This window comes from Amblyomma mixtum, chromosome 3, assembly GCF_055824585.1.
Source record: "Amblyomma mixtum isolate Tamu chromosome 3, ASM5582458v1, whole genome shotgun sequence".
Taxonomy (NCBI): Eukaryota; Metazoa; Arthropoda; class Arachnida; order Ixodida; family Ixodidae; genus Amblyomma; species Amblyomma mixtum.
In genome coordinates, this window is record NC_143014.1 from 4,068,903 (window position 1) to 4,085,453 (window position 16,551).

A 16,551-nucleotide genomic window follows, 5' to 3' on the forward strand; every position below is an offset into this window, starting at 1 on the left:
TGTAACGAGCGACTCAGGGAACATGCAAATAAAGTCAGGAACAACACAGACAAAGGGGCACACCTTGTGTCCCATCTTAGTTCTTGCCGCAATTGCGCACCGCGACTTGACGAGACCGTGATACTGGGAAAAAGTAAAAATGAACAAGCGCGGCTGGCTTTGGAAGCTTTCCACATAAAGGAAAACGCGGTAGATTGTATCAGTGACACGTCCGTGGCTCTGTGCGTTGCCGAAATCAACTTTTTGCGTTCGCGTCTGCGTTAACAGCCGTTGGCATGACTATTGTGGTTAGAGATTGCTTTTGAGCATGCGTGGCCAGGTGTATAAGTAAGCGTTTCAAGGAAGAAATAAACAGTTGTTAGTGCGCTTGTGTTTGTCCCTGTGTCTTTCTTCGTGGTTCGTCCTTTGATTGCGCATCCTTTACCTTCACAACATTGTCACTTAGCCAAGACACTGGATATAAGGTGGCGGTAGGCCGAGGCATAGTAGCAAAGTCGATATAAACTTGCTAATAGGCATGCGGAATCAGATCAAAAGCCAGAAAATTGGAAGAGTGCGCATTCAGATGCCGGAAGAAGAGGCAACTGATGAAGTCGGTGGTGAAATGGGCAGTGCAGTAAATGGTAAATAATGAGTAAAACCAAGCCTTTGACAGATTTCAAAGCCCAACGACGTGCACGACGAGCTGAACAGCAAGGCGGTAGAACACTGCGCCATTGTCACTTAGCCGAGACAGTGGATATAACGTGGCGGTAGGCCGAGGCGTAGAAGCAAAGTCAATATGAACTTGCTAATAGGCATGCGGCAGTAGATCAAAAGCCTGAAAATTGGTTGCGTGCGCATGTAGATGCCAGAAGGAAGAGGCAATAGATGAAGTTGCTGGAGCAATGTGCAGTGGAGTTAATTGTAAATAAAGAGTAAAACCAAGCCTTTGACAGATTTCAAAGCCCCACGATGTGCACGATGAGCTGAACAGCATGGCGAAAGAGCACAGCGCCATTGTCACTTAGCTGAGAATGTGGATATAAGGTGGCGGTAGGCCGTGGCGTAGTAGCAAAGTCAATATAAACTAGCTGATAGGTATGCAGAAGCAGATCAAAAGACAGAAAATTGGTTACGTGCGCATGTAGATGCCAGAAGGAAGAGGGAAAAGATAAAGTCGGAGGACAAATGTGGAGTGCAGTTAATGGCAAATAATGGGTAAAGCCAAGCCTTTGACAGATTTCAAAGCCCAACGACGTGCATGACGAGCTGAACAGCAAGGCGGTAGAACACTGCGCTATTGTCACTTAGCTGAGACAATGGATATATGGTGGCGGTAGGCCGAGGCGTAGTAGCAAAGTCAATATAAACTGGCTAATAGGTATGCAGAAGCAGATCAAAAGCCAGAAAATTGGTGGCGTGCGCATGTAGAAGCCAGAAGGAATAGGGAAAAGATAGAGTCGGAGGACAAATGTGCAGTGCAGTAAATCGTAAATAATGAGTAAAACCAAGCCTTTGACAGATTTCAAAGCCCAACGACGTGCACGACGAGCTGAACAGCAAGGCGGTAGAACACTGCGCCATTGTCACTTAGTCGAGACAGTGGATATAAGGTGGCGGTAGTCCGAGGCGTAGTAGCAATATCAATATAAACTATGCTAACAGGCATGCGGAAGCAGATCAGAAGCGACAAAATTGGTTGTGTGCGCATGTAGATGCCAGAAGGAAGAGGCAAAATATAAAGTCGCTGGAGCAATGTGCAGTGCAGTAAATGGTAAATAATGAGTAAAACCAAGGCTTTGACAGATTTCAAAGTCCAACGACATGCACGACGAGCTGAACAGCATGGCGAAAGAACACAGCGCCATTGTCACTTAGCCGAGACACTGGATATAAGGTGGCGGTAGGCCGAGGCATAGTAGCAAAGTCGATATAAACTTGCTAATAGGCAAGCGGAATCAGATCAAAAGCCAGAAAATTGGAAGAGTGCGCATGCAGATGCCGGAAGAAGAGGCAACTGATGAAGTCGGTGGTGAAATGGGCAGTGCAGTAAATGGTAAATAATGAGTAAAACCAAGCCTTTGACAGATTTCAAAGCCCAACGACGTGCACGACGAGCTGAACAGCAAGGCGGTAGAACACTGCGCCATTGTCACTTATTCGAGACAGTGGATATAAGGTGGCGGTAGGCCGAGGCGTAGAAGCAAAGTCAATATGAACTTGCTAATAGGCATGCGGCAGTAGATCAAAAGCCTGAAAATTGGTTGCGTGCGCATGTAGATGCCAGAAGGAAGAGGCAATAGATGAAGTTGCTGGAGCAATGTGCAGTGGAGTTAATGGTAAATAAAGAGTAAAACCAAGCCTTTGACAGATTTTAAAGCCCCACGATGTGCACGATGAGCTGAACAGCATGGCGAAAGAGCACAGCGCCATTGTCACTTAGCTGAGAATGTGGATATAAGGTGGCGGTAGGCCGTGGCGTAGTAGCAAAGTCAATATAAACTTGCTAATAGGTATGCAGAAGCAGATCAAAAGACAGAAAATTGGTTACGTGCGCATGTAGAAGCCAGAAGGAATAGGGAAAAGATAAAGTCGGAGGACAAATGTGCAGTGCAGTAAATGGTAAATAATGAGTAAAACCAAGCCTTTGACAGATTTAAAAGCCCAACGACGTGCACGACGAGCTGAACAGCAAGGCGGTAGAACACTGCGCCATTGTCACTTAGTCGAGACAGTGGATATAAGGTGGCGGTAGTCCGAGGCGTAGTAGCAATATCAATATAAACTATGCTAACAGGCATGCGGAAGCAGATCAGAAGCCACAAAATTGGTTGTGTGCGCATGTAGATGCCAGAAGGAAGAGGCAAAATATAAAGTCGCTGGAGCAATGTGCAGTGCAGTAAATGGTAAATAATGAGTAAAACCAAGGCTTTGACAGATTTCAAAGTCCAACGACATGCACGACGAGCTGAACAGCATGGCGAAAGAACACAGCGCCATTGTCACTTAGCCGAGACACTGGATATAAGGTGGCGGTAGGCCGAGGCATAGTAGCAAAGTCGATATAAACTTGCTAATAGGCATGCAGAATCAGATCAAAAGCCAGAAAATTGGAAGAGTGCGCATTCAGATGCCGGAAGAAGAGGCAACTGATGAAGTCGGTGGTGAAATGGGCAGTGCAGTAAATGGTAAATAATGAGTAAAACCAAGCCTTTGACAGATTTCAAAGCCCAACGACGTGCACGACGAGCTGAACAGCAAGGCGGAAGAACACTGCGCCATTGTCACTTAGCCGAGACAGTGGATATAAGGTGGCGGTAGGCCGAGGCGTAGAAGCAAAGTCAATATGAACTTGCTAATAGGCATGCGGCAGTAGATCAAAAGCCTGAAAATTGGTTGCGTGCGCATGTAGATGCCAGAAGGAAGAGGCAATAGATGAAGTTGCTGGAGCAATGTGCAGTGGAGTTAATTGTAAATAAAGAGTAAAACCAAGCCTTTGACAGATTTCAAAGCCCCACGATGTGCACGATGAGCTGAACAGCATGGCGAAAGAGCACAGCGCCATTGTCACTTAGCTGAGAATGTGGATATAAGGTGGCGGTAGGCCGTGGCGTAGTAGCAAAGTCAATATAAACTAGCTGATAGGTATGCAGAAGCAGATCAAAATACAGAAAATTGGTTACGTGCGCATGTAGATGCCAGAAGGAAGAGGGAAAAGATAAAGTCGGAGGACAAATGTGGAGTGCAGTTAATGGCAAATAATGGGTAAAGCCAAGCCTTTGACAGATTTCAAAGCCCAACGACGTGCATGACGAGCTGAACAGCAAGGCGGTAGAACACTGCGCCATTGTCACTTATTCGAGACAGTGGATATAAGGTGGCGGTAGGCCGAGGCGTAGTAGCAAAGTCAATATAAACTAGCTGATAGGTATGCAGAAGCAGATCAAAAGACAGAAAATTGGTTACGTGCGCATGTAGATGCCAGAAGGAAGAGGGAAAAGATAAAGTCGGAGGACAAATGTGGAGTGCAGTTAATGGCAAATAATGGGTAAAGCCAAGCCTTTGACAGATTTCAAAGCCCAACGACGTGCATGATGAGCTGAACAGCAAGGCGGTAGGACACTGCGCTATTGTCACTTAGCTGAGACAATGGATATATGGTGGCGGTAGGCCGAGGCGTAGTAGCAAAGTCAATATAAACTTGCTAATAGGCATGCGGCAGTAGATCAAAAGCCTGAAAATTGGTTGCGTGCGCATGTAGATGCCAGAAGGAAGAGGTAAAATATAAAGTCGCTGGAGCAATGTGCAGTGCAGTAAATGGTAAATAATGAGTAAAACCAAGGCTTTGACAGATTTCAAAGCCCAACGACGTGCACGATGAGCTGAACAGCAAGGCAGTAGAACACTGCGCCATTGTCACTTAGCCGAGACAGTAGATATAAGGTGGCGGTAGGCCGAGGCGTAGAAGCAAAGTCAATATGAACTTGCTAATAGGCATGCGGCAGTAGATCAAAAGCCTGAAAATTGCTTGCGTGCGCATGTAGATGCCAGAAGGAAGAGGCAATAGATGAAGTTGCTGGAGCAATGTGCAGTGGAGTTAATTGTAAATAAAGAGTAAAACCAAGCCTTTGACAGATTTCAAAGCCCCACGATGTGCACGGTGAGCTGAACAGCATGGCGAAAGAGCACAGCGCCATTGTCACTTAGCTGAGAATGTGGATATAAGGTGGCGGTAGGCCGTGGCGTAGTAGCAAAGTCAATATAAACTTGCTAAAAGGTATGCAGAAGCAGATCAAAAGACAGAAAATTGGCTACGTGCGCATGTAGATGCCAGAAGGAAGAGGGAAAAGGTAAAGTCGGAGGACAAATGTGGAGTGCAGTTAATGGCAAATAATGGGTAAAGCCAAGCCTTTGACAGATTTCAAAGCCCAACGACGTGCATGACGAGCTGAACAGCAAGGCGGTAGAACACTGCGCCATTGTCACTTAGCTGAGACAATGGATATATTGTGGCGGTAGGCCGAGGCGTAGTAGCAAAGTCAATATAAACTTGCTAATAGGTATGCAGAAGCAGATCAAAAGCCAGAAAATTGGTGGCGTGCGCATGTAGAAGCCAGAAGGAATAGGGAAAAGATAAAGTCGGAGGACAAATGTGCAGTGCAGTAAATGGTAAATAATGAGTAAAACCAAGCCTTTGACAGATTTCAAAGCCCAACGACGTGCACGACGAGCTGAACAGCAAGGCGGTAGAACACTGCGCCATTGTCACTTAGTCGAGACAGTGGATATAAGGTGGCGGTAGTCCGAGGCGTAGTAGCAATATCAATATAAACTATGCTAACAGGCATGCGGAAGCAGATCAGAAGCCACAAAATTGGTTGTGTGCCCATGTAGATGCCAGAAGGAAGAGGCAAAATATAAAGTCGCTGGAGCAATGTGCAGTGCAGTAAATGGTAAATAATGAGTAAAACCAAGGCTTTGACAGATTTCAAAGTCCAACGACATGCACGACGAGCTGAACAGCATGGCGAAAGAACACAGCGCCATTGTCACTTAGCCGAGACACTGGATATAAGGTGGCGGTAGGCCGAGGCATAGTAGCAAAGTCGATATAAACTTGCTAATAGGCATGCGGAATCAGATCAAAAGCCAGAAAATTGGAAGAGTGCGCATTCAGATGCCGGAAGAAGAGGCAACTGATGAAGTCGGTGGTGAAATGGGCAGTGCAGTAAATGGTAAATAATGAGTAAAACCAAGACTTTGACAGATTTCAAAGCCCAACGACGTGCACGACGAGCTGAACAGCAAGGCGGTAGAACACTGCGCCATTGTCACTTAGCCGAGACAGTGGATATAAGGTGGCGGTAGGCCGAGGCGTAGAAGCAAAGTCAATATGAACTTGCTAATAGGCATGCGGCAGTAGATCAAAAGCCTGAAAATTGGTTGCGTGCGCATGTAGATGCCAGAAGGAAGAGGCAATAGATGAAGTTGCTGGAGTAATGTGCAGTGGAGTTAATTGTAAATAAAGAGTAAAACCAAGCCTTTGACAGATTTCAAAGCCCCACGATGTGCACGATGAGCTGAACAGCATGGCGAAAGAGCACAGCGCCATTGTCACTTAGCTGAGAATGTGGATATAAGGTGGCGGTAGGCCGTGGCGTAGTAGCAAAGTCAATATAAACTAGCTGATAGGTATGCAGAAGCAGATCAAAAGACAGAAAATTGGTTACGTGCGCATGTAGATGCCAGAAGGAAGAGGGAAAAGATAAAGTCGGAGGACAAATGTGGAGTGCAGTTAATATCAAATAATGGGTAAAGCCAAGCCTTTGACAGATTTCAAAGCCCAACGACGTGCATGACGAGCTGAACAGCAAGGCGGTAGAACACTGCGCTATTGTCACTTAGCTGAGACAATGGATATATGGTGGCGGTAGGCCGAGGCGTAGTAGCAAAGTCAATATAAACTTGCTAATAGGTATGCAGAAGCAGATCAAAAGCCAGAAAATTGGTGGCGTGCGCATGTAGAAGCCAGAAGGAATAGGGAAAAGATAAAGTCGGAGGACAAATGTGCAGTGCAGTAAATGGTAAATAATGAGTAAAACCAAGCCTTTGACAGATTTCAAAGCCCAACGACGTGCACGACGAGCTGAACAGCAAGGCGGTAGAACACTGCGCCATTGTCACTTAGTCGAGACAGTGGATATAAGGTGGCGGTAGTCCGAGGCGTAGTAGCAATATCAATATAAACTATGCTAACAGGCATGCGGAAGCAGATCAGAAGCGACAAAATTGGTTGTGTGCGCATGTAGATGCCAGAAGGAAGAGGCAAAATATAAAGTCGCTGGAGCAATGTGCAGTGCAGTAAATGGTAAATAATGAGTAAAACCAAGGCTTTGACAGATGTCAAAGTCCAACGACATGCACGACGAGCTGAACAGCATGGCGAAAGAACACAGCGCCATTGTCACTTAGCCGAGACACTGGATATAAGGTGGCGGTAGGCCGAGGCATAGTAGCAAAGTCGATATAAACTTGCTAATAGGCATGCGGAATCAGATCAAAAGCCAGAAAATTTGTTGCGTGCGCATGTAGATGCCAGAAGGAAGAGGCAATAGATGAAGTTGCTGGAGCAATGTGCAGTGGAGTTAATGGTAAATAAAGAGTAAAACCAAGCCTTTGACAGATTTCAAAGCCCCACGATGTGCACGATGAGCTGAACAGCATGGCGAAAGAGCACAGCGCCATTGTCACTTAGCTGAGAATGTGGATATAAGGTGGCGGTAGGCCGTGGCGTAGTAGCAAAGTCAATATAAACTTGCTAATAGGTATGCAGAAGCAGATCAAAAGACAGAAAATTGGTTACGTGCGCATGTAGAAGCCAGAAGGAATACGGAAAAGATAAAGTCGGAGGACAAATGTGCAGTGCAGTAAATGGTAAATAATGAGTAAAACCAAGCCTTTGACAGATTTCAAAGCCCAACGACGTGCACGACGAGCTGAACAGCAAGGCGGTAGAACACTGCGCCATTGTCACTTAGTCGAGACAGTGGATATAAGGTGGCGGTAGTCCGAGGCGTAGTAGCAATATCAATATAAACTATGCTAACAGGCATGCGGAAGCAGATCAGAAGCCACAAAATTGGTTGTGTGCGCATGTAGATGCCAGAAGGAAGAGGCAAAATATAAAGTCGCTGGAGCAATGTGCAGTGCAGTAAATGGTAAATAATGAGTAAAACCAAGGCTTTGACAGATTTCAAAGTCCAACGACATGCACGACGAGCTGAACAGCATGGCGAAAGAACACAGCGCCATTGTCACTTAGCCGAGACACTGGATATAAGGTGGCGGTAGGCCGAGGCATAGTAGCAAAGTCGATATAAACTTGCTAATAGGCATGCGGAATCAGATCAAAAGCCAGTGTAAGAAGAAGAAGAGGACGTCTCCGCGGTGCCGCACTTCGTCGTCATCGCTGGTGGTTCCGGCGCGAGGCTCGTGCTGGAGCTGCTTCCTTCGGCTGGTTCTGCCGTCTTGCTACGACCTGACCGCTGCGTTCGTTGGTCGCCGTGACCCACTAATAAATCCACTGTTCACTTGGTGGAGGGTGCAACGATCCCAACCCCCGACGTCGCCCTGGAACTCCACAGTCGCACGGTGTCCGTTCCCATGGAGGACCCAAGCCAGCAGCCCCCGACCCTGCTTCCTGCTTCCTGCGACCTGCTTCCACCTATCACCTGTTCTGGACCCTCACGTCAACGCGACCCTGCTCTATTTAGTGGCAGCTGCGACCAAGATGTGGAAGATTGGTTGTCAGCCTACAAACGGGTGAGCCGGCACAACAAGTGGGACGACGCTCTGAAACTTAACAACGTCGTGTTCTATCTTACTGACGTCGCAAACCTCTGGTATCGGAACCACGAGTCGGACATCACCACCTGGTCCGTGTTCAAAACCACGTTTGCCGAAGTATTCGGCCGCCCTGCCGTTCGCAAACTTCGCGCTGAACAGCGTCTCCGTTCGCGAGCGCAGAGGACCGGTGAAAGCTTCACAAGTTACATCGAGGACATAGTCGATTTATGTAAACGAGTGAACCCATCTATGACAGAGGAAGATAAAATTCGCCACGTCATGAAGGGCATCGATGATGGAGCCTTCAGCATGCTCGTGGCTAGGAGTCCGACCACCATCGCAAAGGTATACGAACTTTGCCAAAGTTTCGACGAGCTACGGAAGCAACGCGTTTTGGTTCGCCACCCTGCTGACGCGTCGCTCGCTGGACTGGCCGCGGACCCCGACTCCTCCTACCTCAGCGCCGAAATCAAGAAATTTGTCCGCGAGGAGGTTGCCCGCCAGCTATCTCTCCTACCATCTCTACCCGAACCATCATGTTCTCTGGCGCCGCAGCTCAGACATGAAATCCAGCGACAGGTCTCGGAAGCTCTTCCTTCCGGCCATCCTACAGCTCCTGTCGCTGCCCGGATGGCGCTTTCTGAGGCTGCCTTATCTCCACCTGCCCCGAATGCTTCGCCGCTGAGTTATCCTGACGCTTTCGCGCCGCACCCCATTGTGGCGGCGCCTCGCACCTACGCCGAAGTTGTGGCTCGCCCAGCCCCTCCCCCGGCGTATGCGTATCCTTCGGCCATCATGCGCTCGCCACGCACTACTGGTAGAGTTGCGCCGCCCACCTCGCCATGGCGCACATCGGACAACCGTCCGATATGCTTTGCTTGCGGCATTCCCGGGCACGTCTCCCGCCATTGTCGACGCCGCATGTCACTGTCGAGGCCTGAATATACGGGCATGTCCTATTCGGCGCCCTCCTTCCGAGTTCCGCCGGGGCCGCCACCTGAACCCTCTGACCACCAGGCTTCCTGGTCTCGTCGCTCACCGTCACCCCGCCGCCGCTCCATTTCGCCCATGCGCCGCCGACTTTCCTCAGCCGAGCAGGGAAACTAACCGTCGCAGTTCCCGAGGCACGAACTGCGTACTCCGCTGACCGTCAAAGTCCTCTTTTCCCTGCGAACGTTATTGACGTTATTGTGGAAGGTGTTTCGACGCTTGCTCTCATAGACACTGGTGCCGCCGTATCTGTTATCAGCCAAAAACTCTGCCGCTCTCTTCGCAAGGTGACGACGCCTCTTTCCGGTTTGTCGCTACGTACCGCCACCGCACAGCATCTCCAGCCCACAGCTCTCTGCACCGCCCGAGTAGTAATTGCGAACGAAGTGTATTTTATTGAATTCATCGTCCTCACCACTTGTTCTCATGATGTCATTCTCGGCTGGGATTTTCTGTCCCATCACCATGCCATGATTGACTGCGCCCGCCCTCACGTCGAACTTTCCGTGCCGCGCGCTCTGCCATCCGCCGCTGCGTTTGATGACGTGGGTCCTCGTGCTGTTCCGAAACTCCATGTCGCTCAGGACACTACTATCCCACCCGTTAGCGCTGTCCTCGTTCCTCTCTGTGCTGCTTCTACCGCCGACGCCACCGTTGTCTTCTTACCTTCCGACGTTGCTTCCTGCCGCCACCGTATCTCACTGCCCTTCGCCGTGCTTGACTTGCGCAATGGTGCCAGCACACTTCTGGTCTTCAATACACTTTCTTACGCCGTTACTTTGCTTCGTGGAGAGTGCGTTGGCCGTTTTGAGCCTGTGGACGTACTATTTGACCTCGACGCTACCAACCGTTCATCTGCTTGCGAAATTGATGCGTTGACCCCTACTAATGTGGCTTCTGACCCGCTTCAGCGTGATCTCCTCGCCTGTTCTGTTGATACTTCTCTCGAGCCACGCCGCCGCGAGCAGCTTCTTGAGCTGTTGCACCATTTTTCGTCTTCGTTCGACACGCCGCAAGCCTCTTTGGGCCGGACGACGGCTGTCTCCCACCACATCGACACAGGCACTCACCCGCCTCTGCACCAGCGCCCATACCGTGTGTCACCTACAGAGCGTCGTGTCATAGCCGAACAAGTCGACGACATGCTCCACCGCGGTGTTGTTCAAGAATCAAGTAGTCCCTGGTCATCTCCCGTTGTCCTTGTCAAGAAAAAGGATGGGTCTATACGCTTCTGCGTGGATTATCGACGCCTCAACAAAATCACACGTCGGGATGTGTATCCACTCCCACGCATTGACGATGCATTGGACTGTTTGCAAGGCGCCGAATTCTTTTCTTCGCTTGACCTACGCTCCGGTTATTGGCAAGTTCCCATGGCTCCAGCTGATCGCCCAAAGACCGCTTTCATCACTCCAGATGGGCTTTACGAATTCAACGTAATGCCATTCGGCCTTTGTAACGCCCCAGCAACATTTGAGCGAATGATGGACAACGTGCTGCGTAGCCTCAAATGGAAGACCTGTCTTTGTTATCTGGACGACATCGTGGTTTTCTCTCCTGATTTTCCCACCCATCTGCATCGTCTCCGCCAGGTGCTGACCTGCCTTGCTCGCGCCGGCCTTCAACTGAACCTTAAAAAATGTCACTTCGGCGCCCGCCAACTCACCATCCTCGGCCACGTCGTGTGTAAAGATGGGGTCCTCCCTGATCCTGAGAAGCTACGCGCCGTTGCTGACTTCCCGAAACCGGCCTCTCTCAAAGAGCTGCGCAGCTTCGTAGGCCTATGTTCCTACTTTCGTCGTTTTGTACGTAATTTTGCTACAATCATCGCCCCACTAACAAAGCTCATGAATGGACCCGCTAACTTGTCCTCTTGGACACCGGCCTGCGACGAGGCCTTCGCGAAGCTCCGCAAAGTTTTGACATCACCGCCCATACTTCGTCATTACGATCCCGATGCTCCAACGGAACTCCACACTGATGCCAGTGGTGTCGGCCTCGGTGCGGTACTCGCCCAGCGCAAGCATGGTTTTTCTGAATACGTCGTCGCTTATGCCAGCCGCGCCCTCACGACAGCAGAGTCAAACTACTCCGTTACCGAAAAAGAGTGTTTGGCGATCATCTGGGCGATCACCAAGTTCCGTCCTTACCTGTACGGACGCAGGTTCGACGTTGTAACAGACCACCACGCCCTCTGTTGGCTCGCTACGCTCAAAGATCCGTCGGGCCGTCTCGGACGCTGGGCCTTGCGCCTTCAGGAATATGATATCCGTGTTGTATACCGCTCGGGCCGCAAGCATTCTGACGCCGACGCTCTCTCTCGGTCGCCGGTGTCCCTGCCTGCCGTTCCCACACCAGACCCTCCCCTGACCGCTCTCACAGTCTCAGATATGCCTTCCGAGCAGCGCCGAGATCCTTGGATTTCTGCCCTGTTCAACGTCATCAATGCCCCTACCATGGCTGCATATCCGCGATCTCTCTGCCGCCAAGCTTCTCATTTCTCCGTCCGGGATGGTCTCCTTTATCGCCGAAACTATAACTCTGACGGCAGAAAATGGTTACTGGTTATCCCACGCCATCTCCGCTCCGACGTTTGTGCCCATCATCACACTGACCCGCAAAGTGCTCACGCTGGTGTCCTCAAAACATATCACCGACTTCGTCAGCGCTACTACTGGCGTGGAATGTACAATTTTGTCCGCCGCTACATTCGATCGTGTGATGCCTGTCAGCAACGAAAGGATTCACCTTGTCGCTCGGCCGGACCCCTGCAGCCTTTACCATGCCCTGCTCGCCCCTTTGACCGCATCGGCATCGACCTTTATGGCCCACTTCCCTGCACTCCGGAAGGTAACCGATGGATAATCGTCGCCGTCGATCACCTGACCCGTTATGCCGAGACAGCCGCCCTTCCCACGGCCACAGCTCGTGACGTCGCTTATTTTATTCTGCACCACTTCGTCCTCCGTCACGGCGCACCTCGGGAACTGCTCAGTGACAGGGGCCGCGTATTTTTGTCCGAGGTAGTTCAAGAGCTCCTCTCAGCATGTCAAATCATACACCGTGCAACTACTGCCTACCATCCGCAAACAAACGGCCTCACGGAGCGTTTCAATCGCACTTTGGGCGACATGCTCGCAATGTACGTTTCGTCTGACCATTCCAACTGCGATCAGGTACTTCCGTTTGTGACTTTTGCCTATAATACCGCCCATCAAGCGACGACGGGTTTCTCCCCTTTCTTCCTCTTGTACGGCCGTGAACCATACTGTACCATCGACACCATTTTACCCTACCGACCAGATCCGTCTGAATACACAACTATCTCCGACCTTGCTGACAAGGCTGAAAAGTGCCGTCAGCTGGCCCGCACCTTTACTTCCGACACACAAGGATACCGCAAAGACGTGCACGACAATGCCAGGCCTGCTCCGACGTTCTCCACTGACTGTCTCGTTTGGCTTTGGGTTCCTGCCGACACCAAGTTCTCCATCAAGTACCATGGCCCTTATCGCGTCATTCAACGCACGTCTCCTGTCAACTACCTCATTGAGCCAGTTACACCTTCCTCGGACCACCGCCGCCGTGGTCGCGAGGTCGTCCACGTTAGTCGCCTCAAACCATATTACAACCCGCCTGTCGTTTCTTCGCCGTAAGTCGCCAGGATGGCTATTCTTTCTCGCCGGGGCCATTGTAAGAAGAAGAAGAGGACGTCTCCGCGGTGCCGCACTTCGTCGTCATCGCTGGTGGTTCCGGCGCGAGGCTCGTGCTGGAGCTGCTTCCTTCGGCTGGTTCTGCCGTCTTGCTACGACCTGACCGCTGCGTTCGTTGGTCGCCGTGACCCACTAATAAATCCACTGTTCACCAGAAAATTGGAAGAGTGCGCATGCAGATGCCAGAAGAAGAGGCAACTGATGAAGTCGGTGGTGAAATGGGCAGTGCAGTAAATGGTAAATAATGAGTAAAACCAAGCCTTTGACAGATTTCAAAGCCCAACGACGTGCACGACGAGCTGAACAGCAAGGCGGTAGAACACTGCGCCATTGTCACTTAGCCGAGACAGTGGATATAAGGTGGCGGTAGGCCGAGGCGTAGAAGCAAAGTCAATATGAACTTGCTAATAGGCATGCGGCAGTAGATCAAAAGCCTGAAAATTGGTTGCGTGCGCATGTAGATGCCAGAAGGAAGAGGCAATAGATGAAGTTGCTGGAGCAATGTGCAGTGGAGTTAATGGTAAATAAAGAGTAAAACCAAGCCTTTGACAGATTTCAAAGCCCCACGATGTGCACGATGAGCTGAACAGCATGGCGAAAGAGCACAGCGCCATTGTCACTTAGCTGAGAATGTGGATATAAGGTGGCGGTAGGCCGTGGCGTAGTAGCAAAGTCAATATAAACTAGCTGATAGGTATGCAGAAGCAGATCAAAAGACAGAAAATTGGTTACGTGCGCATGTAGATGCCAGAAGGAAGAGGGAAAAGATAAAGTCGGAGGACAAATGTGGAGTGCAGTTAATGGCAAATAATGGGTAAAGCCAAGCCTTTGACAGATTTAAAAGCCCAACGACGTGCATGACGAGCTGAACAGCAAGGCGGTAGAACACTGCGCTATTGTCACTTAGCTGAGACAATGGATATATGGTGGCGGTAGGCCGAGGCGTAGTAGCAAAGTCAATATAAACTTGCTAATAGGTATGCAGAAGCAGATCAAAAGCCAGAAAATTGGTGGCGTGCGCATGTAGAAGCCAGAAGGAATAGGGAAAAGATAAAGTCGGAGGACAAATGTGCAGTGCAGTAAATGGTAAATAATGAGTAAAACCAAGGCTTTGACAGATTTCAAAGTCCAACGACATGCACGACGAGCTGAACAGCATGGCGAAAGAACACAGCGCCATTGTCACTTAGCCGAGACACTGGATATAAGGTGGCGGTAGGCCGAGGCATAGTAGCAAAGTCGATATAAACTTGCTAATAGGCACGCGGAATCAGATCAAAAGCCAGAAAATTGGAAGAGTGCGCATGCAGATGCCAGAAGAAGAGGCAACTGATGAAGTCGGTGGTGAAATGGGCAGTGCAGTAAATGGTAAATAATGTGTAAAACCAAGCCTTTGACAGATTTCAAAGCCCAACGACGTGCACGACGAGCTGAACAGCAAGGCGGTAGAACACTGCGCCATTGTCACTTAGCCGAGACAGTGGATATAAGGTGGCGGTAGGCCGAGGCGTAGAAGCAAAGTCAATATGAACTTGCTAATAGGCATGCGGCAGTAGATCAAAAGCCTGAAAATTGGTCGCGTGCGCATGTAGATGCCAGAAGGAAGAGGCAATAGATGAAGTTGCTGGGGCAATGTGCAGTGCAGTAAATGGTAAATAATGAGTAAAACCAAGCCTTTGACAGATTTCAAAGCCCAACGACGTGCACGACGAGCTGAACAGCAAGGCGGTAGAACACTGCGCCATTGTCACTTAGTCGAGACAGTGGATATAAGGTGGCGGTAGTCCGAGGCGTAGTAGCAATATCAATATAAACTATGCTAACAGGCATGCGGAAGCAGATCAGAAGCGACAAAATTGGTTGTGTGCGCATGTAGATGCCAGAAGGAAGAGGCAAAATATAAAGTCGCTGGAGCAATGTGCAGTGCAGTAAATGGTAAATAATGAGTAAAACCAAGGCTTTGACAGATTTCAAAGTCCAACGACATGCACGACGAGCTGAACAGCATGGCGAAAGAACACAGCGCCATTGTCACTTAGCCGAGACACTGGATATAAGGTGGCGGTAGGCCGAGGTATAGTAGCAAAGTCGATATAAACTTGCTAATAGGCATGCGGAATCAGATCAAAAGCCAGAAAATTGGAAGAGTGCGCATGCAGATGCCAGAAGAGGCAACTGATGAAGTCGGTGGTGAAATGGGCAGTGCAGTAAATGGTAAATAATGAGTAAAACCAAGCCTTTGACAGATTTCAAAGCCCAACGACGTGCACGACGAGCTGAACAGCAAGGCGGTAGAACACTGCGCCATTGTCACTTATTCGAGACAGTGGATATAAGGTGGCGGTAGGCCGAGGCGTAGAAGCAAAGTCAATATGAACTTGCTAATAGGCATGCGGCAGTAGATCAAAAGCCTGAAAATTGGTTGCGTGCGCATGTAGATGCCAGAAGGAAGAGGCAATAGATGAAGTTGCTGGAGCAATGTGCAGTGGAGTTAATGGTAAATAAAGAGTAAAACCAAGCCTTTGACAGATTTCAAAGCCCCACGATGTGCACGATGAACTGAACAGCATGGCGAAAGAGCACAGCGCCATTGTCACTTAGCTGAGAATGTGGATATAAGGTGGCGGTAGGCCATGGCGTAGTAGCAAAGTCAATATAAACTTGCTAATAGGTATGCAGAAGCAGATCAAAAGACAGAAAATTGGTTACGTGCGCATATAGAAGCCAGAAGGAATAGGGAAAAGATAAAGTCGGAGGACAAATGTGCAGTGCAGTAAATGGTAAATAATGAGTAAAACCAAGGCTTTGACAGATTTCAAAGTCCAACGACATGCACGACGAGCTGAACAGCATGGCGAAAGAACACAGCGCCATTGTCACTTAGCCGAGACACTGGATATAAGGTGGCGGTAGGCCGAGGCATAGTAGCAAAGTCGATATAAACTTGCTAATAGGCATGCGGAATCAGATCAAAAGCCAGAAAATTGGAAGAGTGCGCATTCAGATGCCGGAAGAAGAGGCAACTGATGAAGTCGGTGGTGAAATGGGCAGTGCAGTAAATGGTAAATAATGAGTAAAACCAAGCCTTTGACAGATTTCAAAGCCCAACGACGTGCACGACGAGCTGAACAGCAAGGCGGTAGAACACTGCGCCATTGTCACTTAGCCGAGACAGTGGATATAAGGTGGCGTTAGGCCGAGGCGTAGAAGCAAAGTCAATATGAACTTGCTAATAGGCATGCGGCTGTAGATCAAAAGCCTGAAAATTGGTTGCGTGCGCATGTAGATGCCAGAAGGAAGAGGCAATAGATGAAGTTGCTGGAGCAATGTGCAGTGGAGTTAATTGTAAATAAAGAGTAAAACCAAGCCTTTGACAGATTTCAAAGCCCCACGATGTGCACGATGAGCTGAACAGCATGGCGAAAGAGCACAGCGCCATTGTCACTTAGCTGAGAATGTGGATATAAGGTGGCGGTAGGCCGTGGCGTAGTAGCAAAGTCAATATAAACTAGCTGATAGG

General features: G+C 49.4%; 1 protein-coding gene across 1 annotated transcript; it reads left to right on the plus strand.

Moving 5' to 3' along the window:
* The first annotated feature begins 8,145 nt into the window (after positions 1-8,145).
* LOC149349128 (uncharacterized) lies at positions 8,146-9,818 on the plus strand. Its single transcript, XM_089575410.1, has one exon. It carries the CDS (start codon positions 8,146-8,148, stop codon positions 9,433-9,435), a length of 1,290 nt encoding a protein of 429 aa, XP_089431536.1. The 3' UTR covers positions 9,436-9,818.
* Positions 9,819-16,551: the final 6,733 nt, after the last annotated feature.

Bases quoted from the DNA above. Each gene is read 5' to 3' on its own strand.
- LOC149349128 (XM_089575410.1), top strand. From the start codon at position 8,146: ATGGAGGACCCAAGCCAGCAGCCCCCGACCCTGCTTCCTGCTTCCTGC.